This window comes from Ursus maritimus, unplaced genomic scaffold (assembly GCF_017311325.1).
Source record: "Ursus maritimus isolate PB19 unplaced genomic scaffold, ASM1731132v1 scaffold_28, whole genome shotgun sequence".
In the NCBI taxonomy this organism is placed as follows: Eukaryota; Metazoa; Chordata; class Mammalia; order Carnivora; family Ursidae; genus Ursus; species Ursus maritimus.
Window position 1 is genome coordinate 27,053,966 of NW_024425341.1, and position 10,884 is coordinate 27,064,849.

At 49.8% G+C, this 10,884-nt stretch overlaps 1 protein-coding gene across 1 annotated transcript; it reads left to right on the forward strand.

The window, feature by feature from the left end:
• The first annotated feature begins 4,661 nt into the window (after positions 1-4,661).
• On the forward strand, positions 4,662-10,254 carry DEFB108B (defensin beta 108B). Its single transcript, XM_040643159.1, has 2 exons — positions 4,662-5,004; positions 9,956-10,254. Exons 1-2 carry the CDS (start codon positions 4,827-4,829, stop codon positions 10,114-10,116), a joined length of 339 nt encoding a protein of 112 aa, XP_040499093.1. The 5' UTR covers positions 4,662-4,826; the 3' UTR covers positions 10,117-10,254.
• The last annotated feature ends 630 nt before the right edge of the window (positions 10,255-10,884 follow it).

Consider the following 10,884-nt stretch of genomic DNA (forward strand, 5'->3'; position numbering starts at 1 on the left):
ACCTGCCCATACCAGCAGGGGAGACTTGGAAAGGACATTCTGGTCTTGTCTTAGGCTCTGGAAAATCTTAGACACATCCTCCACATGCCAGCCACTCTATATGCAGACCCGCAGCCCCCAGAGAAGCCTTCCTTGAGCCAACTGGGCCACTTAAAGATTTTCTAAATAAACTCAGGTCCACAGACCCCCTCCCGCTGGCTGCAATGGGTCATGAACAGCTTCTGTTACCCAGCTGAGATTTTAGGTTTCTTAGTAAATCAGCTCAGGGCCCAGGAGTCACTGCTTTGTAACTGGAATGGCAGGAAAGGGCCTTCCTGCTCACCAGAGCCTCTGCAGAATTTTCTAAGTCTGTTTAGGAGCCCACAGCAAAAGATGAACAAAGAGAGCCTCCCAGAATTCCTGAGCTTTTGGAAATTTTCAAAGTCTCCTCAGGTGTCCAGGGATGGCTGGAGCAATATGAAAAGGTCCTCAGAAGGTGACTGGCCTGTTGAAGCAAACACAGAAACTTCTAGAAAGCCTGGGGACCCGGGTTTTGGCTGTTTTATTCCTGCAGGTACAGAAGAACGAAGGTTGCCTCCCTCCAGCAGCCCTTGGAGGAGATACACAGCCAGACGTATCAGTCGTGAAGGGCCATGGAAGAGCAGAAAGCAGAAGGGCAGCCAGATGGTTTGGGATGACACAATGCCGGGGGCTTACCGTTTGTCTAGTCTGTGCTTCTGGGCACCATGTGTGGGTGTGGAGCCCTGCCTTCTCGGGAGGGAGCCCTGCGCCATCGGCAGTCTCATCTCCTGAAAGCTGCCGGGTGCTGGCTGGCACGGAGGCCCAGGACTAGGGGTACGTTAAACGTTCCCCGTAGGCCTAGTAACCCAAGGTTCACAGAAGTCTGCGTGTTTGCACATGATACTCTTCTCTTTCTGGACGTTCATCTTTGCCTTTTGGGATTCGAAATTACCCCGTGAGGCCCAATATCTGTACCTATTATTCACTAAGGGAAATCTCTTCTCTGTGTCCCAAGTCCATAGGTTTAGCATTACTGTCAATAGTTACTACAGTACCATGAAGACGACCGTTATGGTTGATACTCATCAGTTTGTATTATGACCACTGCTATTACCGATTACAATTGTGGTTCTATTCCACAGCAATGAGTATAGTTTCTCTGTTCATGAAGGGCATCTGGTTACCAGAGATGACCTTGAGGGTCCCCAAAGGACACAAACACACAGCTGCCCCCAGGATCCAGCTGTACCCACTATTGCCCTCTCACAGGAGGAGCTCCTGAAAGACTCCATCTCCCTTCAGTCCCCTCTGATGGCAGGCGCTGACCTGAGGGAACCAGGGCTCACCTGGAAAGGCACCCTTTGCCCTCCTGAGATGTTGGGAACATTTACAACAAGAACATCTCTGGCCGGTCAGATCCACTAGAAAATATTCTGAGGCAACACAGGGATCCGGCAACCCCTTTTGCTGGCATGGACTTCTGGTGAAGGACCGGGGTGAGACCCAAAATGTTTGGAGGCACAGGGGCAGCTTGAGCTTCTAGAAATGTCCTAAGTGATAGCCTGCCCCAGCAGCCTGAATATTTTCCACTTCCCTCAGCTCAGAGCCAGGGAGGCATAACATAACAAGGACGTCTCAAGGTCACCAGAGCTGCTGGAAACATTCCCAGTGCCTTCAGTGGCCCCAGAAATCCTGTTACTGCTCTGGGAGACAGAGAAATGTCACCTGCCCGCCTGGGTAACCGCAGGGTTTTCCAAGTCCTGCAGGAAGCCCTCAGTGTTGTGTAAGTCGACCACAAAATAATAATCCGTAATAAGAAAAAAGAGATGGATACTATTACTAAGAAGATCTTCGCAAGAATAATGACTAACAATAACGAAATGACAATCAACATAATGATTATAGTAATAAACTTAAGCTAATGGGAGACTAGACTGCAGACTCCCCGTACGAATGGCAAGGGACCGAGTTCTAGCCTCATAGGATATTTGGAAGCCAGGTTTGGAGGTCTGCACAAAGAAACAAAAAATTAAGGTAGAAAGTAGCAGCAGAGAATAGAGACCCGAGGAAGAGAAGGACAAGGGTGAACCTGGGAATTCTAGCACAGACCCCAGAGGGGTGTTCTCAGGGAGAGAAGGGGACTTTGGTCCTGAGTCTGTCCATCACCCCACAGCCACCGGGTTTCAGAAGTTTCACCCCCTGGATGATGTGGTGGGGGGCTCCACGCGGGGAAGGCAGGACTCCAGATCCACACCCCCTGCGTAGAAGCCCCAGCTAGACCTACGTTCAGCCCCAGCACTGCCTCAGCCATCACTGCCTCGATGCCCTCCTGCCAGCTTTCCCCCACAGAACCCTGGGGGTCTTGTTTGGGAGCAGGCAGGGGAGACTCAGCAGAGGGGCTCTAGGAAGGTGTTCGCAAGGGTTGTTACTGGACCAGCAGGGGGCGACAGGCCCACACAAGTGGTTCAAGGATGCCCTGCCCCCCTCAACACTGCCCTTGCTCATGCTGAAGGGTCCCCAGCTCCATGCCTTCCAAGGCAGTACCAGATTTCCAGAACACCTGGAGGTACTTAGAATGTTTCCCGAGGTTCAGGCAGACCTAGGACACACTTGTGCCTCGGGTGTTGGCAACGGCAGCTTCTGGGCTCTGAGCCGATACAAAATTCTAAGGAGGCACATGCTTGTCCGTCCTTTCCAGGACAGTAGGGCAGCACCCGGGACCTTGAGGAAACTCAGAAGAAAATTTTGTGATGGGTCTTCCTGAGAGGTTGACTGCCAGAACAAGAGGTTGCTGGCACCTTGAGGAGACTTGTAAAGTTTTTTTAGGGGCTCAGCAGCTCAAGAGTCGTTCCCCCGGATACCCTCTCTGCCTACAGAAGTCTCAGGAATGCCCCGGATGCCATTCCGGGACTTGTCCTTGCCTGCAGGAGCGGATCCTGGGCCCCTGAGTTAACTCAGAGAATTCTGTGGTGACTCTGATGTGCCAAGGAGGCCCTCACTGGGGCTTACAGGCCGGCAAACATGCTTACTGGGTCCTCGAGGGTTTTGCTACGTTTCTCCAGAGGCTCTGGTAATGCAAGGGTGCCCAGGCCGTGGAGCGAGCACGGGGAGCAGCTTGTGCGCGTGTGTCTGCAGTCATCTTCAGGAGATCATGCAGCCTTTACCAACAGCGAACCTCTGCTCAGTGTTCCAGAAGCACCGCAAACGTGACCCAAGGTTAGAATACTAATGATAGAAATTAATGATGAATAACCATAGAACCATCATGATAACGAACAAAAGAACAGGAATACCAGCGGTTTTAGTGATTACTGTATTAAATAAGGAGATGGAGCTTATAGGACATACTCCTCTGAGGGAAGGACAAGATCAGAGCCCCAGGACTGCGCCGCGCCCTGTGTGCCCTGGTGGCACGCGTGAGCCACAGGAGGAAAAGGGTGACTCTCCGGGGGGGCCCGGGCAGCACAGAGACGGTGCACGGACCTCTGAAGGAGAAGAATATTGAGCAGAGGTTGAAGGACTCGGGTCCTGCCCGCCACAGGACACTCCGCAGCGTTCCGTCATCGGGCCAATGGCTGGTTGCGCCGGACTCCCCGCCAGGAAGGCAGGACCCCAGAGCCACCGCTGACCCACTGCACGCAGAAGCACTGTCCTCACGGAACTTTACGTATGTCACTATGGGGTTAGAATTCCTGTCTTGACTGTTTTCCCTCCTCTCTACACGCTCACACCGTTTTAGTCTGGAGTCTCATTACTGCAACGGCCTCCCTCCAAACAGACTGCCCTGGCAATTCAGTAAATCCCCCAGGCCAGCTCCTGAGTTTTGTTATAAAACTGGCATTTCATTTTGCACAGATTAAGATGTGTGCTTTACCCTTCCTCGCTGCACACACGTGTGCACACACGTTGTTGTCAGTCACAAAGGCCAAATATGAGGCTTATACTAAGACAAGAGAACTTAGAATTCTCTGATACTCGAACTAGAAAGAATCTGAGAGATGATTTAAGTTGGTATCTTCCAGTGAGTATTCCAGAATAAGTTTCAGAAAAATTCCTGGGGCAGCTGGTTAAAGCCGACTTGTAGGCTCCACGCCACCCTACCAAACTGAAAATGTTGGGGCTGGGTCTAAGTGTCGCCATGAGAAAGCCACTCTCCCTGTTAGTTTCATGCACAATAGTGACGAAGAGCCCCCTGGTCTGGCCTCAACAGACCTACATCTCCGTAGGTGCTGTGACGTCCGAGGAAGACAGTCTCCCTGCCATGGTCCCTACCTCTGGTCAGTGGCAGGTCAGGAAATTCAGCACCTAAATCCAGACCCTGTGCGTCCCCGTTCAGGGGCATTTCACTGCCCTGCCTTGTTCCACCTGATGAGGAGGGTTTGAAAGTAAATGACCACGTGATTCACACTTCGAGGAGCAAAGCCTGGTCCCAGCAGGGAGGAAGCCCACACCTTCGTGGGGGAGGGGCAAACGACACACGGTGTGGTGAGCGGTGTGCCGGGAGCTGAGCGCCGAGGGCATTCAGGCCGGGACTGAACGTGGCGATTCAGCATTAGCAAAGCCTGGGAACTGTTCACTAAGAAAACGTCTGGTCACTAACTAAACGGACTGGTTTCCGATTGTCACTGACGACAGACGGCGCGGTGTGTGCCCTCTGATCTGCTGCCGAAGCCTTTGTAGCTTTTGTTCCCATTTGACAAGCTTTTCTGCTCAAATCGGGGCGCCCACGTCCTCCTCATGAACCGAGGGTCCGCAAAACAGGACTCTCCGTTTTCTCACCAAGGCGCTGTGTGTGCACAGCACACCTCCGTCCGGGAATCAGCCTAATGAGGTTCGGAAGGGTGCCTATCAGCCAGACACACTCGCTGTGCGGCTGCCCGGAGAGCCGCGGCCGGAAGTGTCTCTGCCTCTTGGAAATGGGGCCAAGCTTTCTCCTCTCTGCAGCCGTGAGGCCTGCTGCCCTCCTCCTTACCATTCTCTTCTGTATGAGCCAAGTTCTACCAGGTAACAAAAGAAACTTTGCGGAAGCCTTGCTAAGAATCCAGAGCCTGAGACCTTACGGGCAGCCAGTAGTAGGAGCAAACTCGTCACCACCTGCGCCCCGAGCAGGGGGCTCACAGGAAATCTGGGGGCCCCAGGGGCTGAGACCTGCAGCCAGCTGGCTCATGGTTCCCCCCAGCAGCTCTCAGTTAGATGGAGTGAGGTCAGGGGTGTTTCAAGTGCTCAAAACCCTCTTTGCTACATCACTGAAGGTGGATTTAATTAGGCAAGTTTACCCGCAGTTTCTAGATCTAGATAACCAGAGAAAATGGGGCATTCTTCTAGGAAATCTTGGTTTCCGAAGTCCTCCACTTACTTGCAGTAAAAGTATCCTAAGGTACTTCCATAAGAGCTACACCAAAGCTGGAGGGGTCCCGGCAGAGGGACGGGCAAGGGGGTCTCCTTGGAAGGCTTTCTCCAGTCTAAGACGTGTCCAACCCTCTGCTCCTTCGTACTGTTGGTCTCCTGCCCTTGACTCTTGTCCCTCGAGGCTCCAACCCAACCCCTGGTTTTTCTTCCTCCTTTTCAACATCTAGTCTTTTAAGTAGAACTTAAACACAGGCATCAGAAACGACACGGCAGTGGAGTGTGTCCGCCCTCATCCAGCCTGCAGACGTGGGTCTAACAGGTGTAAGGTGGCCTGCACAGACATGTAACTGGGTGGGGCACTCCTCATTTTCACCCAAGGAAGGGACAAGACACCCAAAACGGATCATTCCCTTATCTAGAACTGGAGATATGTAGTTCCGAGGAGGTGGAAGCAACTTCCTGCTCTACATCAAACAGCATGTCTTCCTCTCTGTTCCTGAGAATTCGGGACCCCACGGATGAGGAAGGGATGGGAAAACAGGCTGATGTGTGGAGGTGGACCGTCCTCTTATAGTTGAACACGCTGTTGATGGTTATGCTTTATGCTGTTTGCAAAAGGATACTCCCCAAAATTTCCACCAGAAAATATAATGGGAAGCATGCCTATTCTTGGTGAACCCCAACTTTTCCAGCTAACTCTGGGTCTTAAAGGATTGCTTACTGCTAATGGGCAGGTCGTCCTTCAGGTTTGTAGGGGGGGTGCAGCTTGTAAGGCGGTGGCAACTTGGCTTCGGGAGAGCTAACCTGGAGGAAGCAGGGGGCAGAGTTTCCGGTGTGGAGCGTCTGGGGGTGGGAAACCAGTGCAGGTGATCAGATATCTGTTAGGCACCCATAGAAGGGGACACCCTTTCTAGGAAGCGGGCATACAAAGACAGCTATGATGGTCCCTGACTCCCAAGAAGTTTGGCTGCTGTATTGCCCAGGGGAGAGTCACCAAGTCCCAAAAGAGAGCCCTGGCACAGATGAAAGAGAGATTTCCTAAGTGAGGAATAGACATGACCAAAAGAAAGACAAAAGCCCAAAGCAACACAAGGTTTGAGTGCTTCAGGCCCTAAGCCTTCAAGGCTTAGGGGGTCTGACTAGAGAGCAGGCTTTGGAAGGAAAATCATGGTAGCAGTTCAGTACTGAGAGTGATTGAGGTTGTCTGTCCAACGCTTTCATCCGAATCTTTCCTTCAGGAATATTGTGTGTGTGTGCGTGTGTGTGTGTGTGTGGGAAGTCTATCCACTAAACCACACTCACAAGAGTTTTGGGGTGAACAAGTCTGGAACTATAGCCCCCGGCGTGGGGTTAAGCCACCCCATCCCGATGTGAAGAGCTAATATGTAAGAGCCTCCCAGAGCATATTATGAATTAACTTGAAAATGCTTTCTCTTGTTTAAAGGGAAGAATAAGTACATTTTAAACAAATGCAAAAGTGTTTTTTTAAACACAACAAAAGAAATTTATCCTTGTTACAATGAGCACCAAAGCTGTGATAGGTACAGATACTATAAAATCATTCACTGTCGTTGATAAGATTTGATAGGTCTTGATGATCTAGTCTATTTCTTGTGTTTTAGAGGGGAAGAATCAAGGCCCTGAAAAGCAAGTGCTTTCCCCTCGCTGAAGGAATAAGCTCCCTGTCACCCAGGGCTTGGTCCTCACCTCCCCCCCACAGAGGTCCATTGTGCTGCCTCCTTCCTCTGACTCTAAGGGTGAAAGGCGATGCCATATCCAATGACATTAACTCAGGAGCACACAAAGCTGCTGACTTCAACGTAAAAGATAAGTGTCCACGTGGCTTTGCTAGAGACCCTTCTGCTAAGTACATACTAAGCGGTCATCCTCGCTGACCATATGGGTTGGATGGAAGAAAGTCCCTATCTCCAGGAAATGAATGCTTTTCATCAAGTCTTAAAACTTTTAAACAAGTCTTCCAAACTTTGAAAACTAATCCATTTTTTTGGTTGTTTTCATTGTCACTGATGTAAAATAAAGGAAAGTAGTGTGATGGTTAGAAAAGCAGAGACAAAAACATTTCTGATACCCGTATTGGGATGTGGGACTACAGGACACGTCTGTGTAGGGGGTGGGTCTCTCCTGCTGCCCTTAGGTGTCATTTGCAGTGGGACTGACGCTTTTCTTTTAGAAGCCAGGAGAGGAGAGGGGCATACAGAGTGGGAGCAAGAGAGGGAAATAAATGGGGCTGAGGCCACAGAAGTTTTACCTCTGTTCCTCTCCCCTCCCTCCCCAAAGCATTAGGTGAGCTTGGACAAGTTGTTCCCCTTCCCTGGGCCTCGTTTCCTCATCTGTAAGAAAACTCATGAAACCAGATCATCTCTTAGGTTCACTGTATCTCTAGCTTCCGTCTCAGAGGCAAAGAGTCGATATGACATCATGTAATATACATGATTCACCAGCAAAGAACTAAAAAACAAAACATAAGAAAAAATGCCCTTAATGGGACTTGGATTCTTCTCAAGAGTGACAGTATGTCATCTTTTGCAAAGCTCCTTTGTGATTTAAAAATGCAATGCTCAGTAGTGAGTTGCAGCAAGATTGCACACCTAATTCCAAGACACGTGTGCCGACAGTAACAACCAATTTCCATGCAAGCATGTTACAGGACAGGCGGCAGCTCTGATTAGTGCTTTCCCACTCACTGACTGAACACCTGCTGTATGCCAAGCCTTCAGCCGGGTTCTGGTATGGACAGAGAGGAATAGGCTGTGATTCCTGTGCCCAAAGAACTCCCCCTCAAAAAGTGAGGTGGACCAGGAAACCACGCCATCAGAGATGGACGAGTCCAGGAATAACAGGGTGTTCCAGACTGATCTATCCCGAAGACAACTCATGTCACTGGTTCAGCCTCTATAATATACTCCTCTCCTATGATCCTAGTGGCAACGGGCCAGTTTTAGCCCACGGTAAATGGGGGCCTATCTATGTATAGTAGTTGAGTTAATTTACAGATAAAAAGGAGAGATGTACAGCCTAGGGAAAGAAAAACTCAGATTGCAGCTCCTTTCTACGTAGTGCTTGGCACTTAGTTTGATCATTGATTTAAAACAGAAAACTGGGCGCCTGGGTGGCTGAGTTGGTTAAACGTCTGACTCTTGATTTCAGCTCAGGTCATGATCTCAGGGCCAGGGGATCAAGCCCCACATTGGGCTCCCTGCTCAGCACAGAGACTGCTAGAAAATTTCTCTCTCCCTCTACCCCTGCCCCTCCCACCACTCACATGCACACTCACACATGATCTCTAAATAATAAATAAATTAATATCTTTAAAAAAACCCCAGAAAACAAAAAACGTACCCTTAAAATTATTTCCCAGTTCGCATTTTCAGTAAAAATCTGATGTTGATCCTCGCCTCCATTAACTAACTGCCGTGGGAGCACTGAAGAGTTGAATCAACTGAATGCACTGGAATTTCAGTTTGATTCATTCGACAGGCATTTACTGAATGTATATAAATGCCCTTTACTGGTCTGAAGCTCTTCAGGGATTGGCCTTTGTGTTTCAGAAGACAAACACCCAGAAGTGCCCGTGTGGGAACCTCTCTTATTGTCAGCAAAGAGCTTAAGAAGTTGTCATGGAAAAGGTGCACTTTGTTACATGTGGAGAGGACTCAAAAGTGCCCCCTTCTGAACCTCAGCGCCTCGTCGTGTGTGTGGCTCACCCCCACAAAGTAAGAGAACACAGGTCACACACTATTCCATGTTTTTAACAACTGTATTCGTTCAGCCCTTACGAAGAAGCGTTACTGCAGCGCTGTCCAGAGCCCGCTGGCAACCTCCAGGGCCAGCTTCAGACGGACAAGGGACGCTATCCCTTCACTAGATACGTGGGGATGTAGTTCCCCTCCCCGGGGAAAATATCCTCACTGACAATTTCCCTGAAGTATCTTCTCTCTTCAGATCTGTATTTTAGTTCCACTTTTTTTTTTTTAAAGATTTTATTTATTTATTTGACAGAGAGAGAGACAGCCAGCGAGAGAGGGAACACCAGCAGGGGGAGTGGGAGAGGAAGAAGCAGGCTCCTAGCGGAGGAGCCTGACGTGGGGCTCGATCCCATAACGCCGGGATCACGCCCTGAGCTGAAGGCAGACGCCTAACCGCTGTGCCACCCAGGCGCCCCTTTAGTTCCACTTTTGAAAGATACACACAAACACAGAGATTTCTCTAGCAAGTGTCTTCTGCTTTGGGAAAATCAGCAGCACAAGACTGATACGACGTAAACTGATCTCTGCCCTCAGTATAGGAGAGAAGGAGGGGGAAAGACCGACTTCAGCGTACGCCCCACAGACCTTCTGAGGAAGCGGGGTCATCCCTGCTCCGAGGCTTTCGTTACTCAGATACACCCAATATTGCCTGATTTTCAAGGATGCCCCGAATCCAAATTTTGAGTGAAAGCAGATTTTTTAAGCACTGCTTTAAGAAATTAAAGAACAACAATAACAACAACAAGCTGCCTGAGGCTGTTTCCAGACACTCGTACCAGGTAATTCAAGAAAAATCCAGGGGGACATAAACAGTTACAATAACCCTCTTTTCTGTGCAGCCAGGGGCAGATTCAAGGAGGTCTGTGAGCGTCCAAATGGCGCCTGCCAGGAATTCTGCCTTGAATCGGAACTGCAGGCCGGGAGATGCTTAAACGGCCAACCATGCTGCCTGCCCATGGGGAATGAGCCCCTCGTCGAGCCGACTACACCCAAGGAATGATGAACTCTTTTTGAAGCTGTGTGTTTCTGTGGACGGTTAATTCTTCACTTTGCGCACGCTCTCTCGGTCTCTTATTTCTGTCTTCTCACAGGCATTTTTATTGAGTCCTGAATAAGTAATAAAGCGAAACTAGCAAACACAAGACCTATTTTAAAAATTCATACTGGGGGCTCCTGGGTGGCTCAGTTGGTTAAGTGTCTGCCTTCAGTTCCGGTCATGATCCCAGGGTCCTGGGATCGAGTCCCGCATCAGGCTCCCTGCTCACTGGGGAGCCTGCTTCTCCCTCTGCCTGCAACTCCCCTGGTCACGCTCTGCCTCTATTCCCCCACCCCTCTGTGTGTCAAATAAAAAAATAAATAATTAAAACCTTTAAAAAATAAAAAAATAAAAATTCATATTGTACATTTTCACCCCATTACTGTTTGTTTCCCATCTTTCTATTGGGTCTGGATGAGCTCCCCCAACCCTTCATCTGAGGACACTGCTCCCCCTTCCACTGGGAAAATGTGGAAGGCTACCATGCAGCCTTGTGGGGTGTCCCTCCCTGACAAAGGGGCAACGGACAGGAAACTTGCACAAGCAGATTTCCCCACACCAGTCAGACTTCACCAGAAATCTGAATCCTCAACAGAGCAACACCCATTCGGGTACGAGACAATCCTCTACATTCTTTCCAAAGGTAGTGCTCCTGGGCTGTCCTTGTATTCTCGGCTGAGATCCATGCAATTCCTCAGATTCCCATCTCTTCCTGGGCACGGTTGTTCGGCT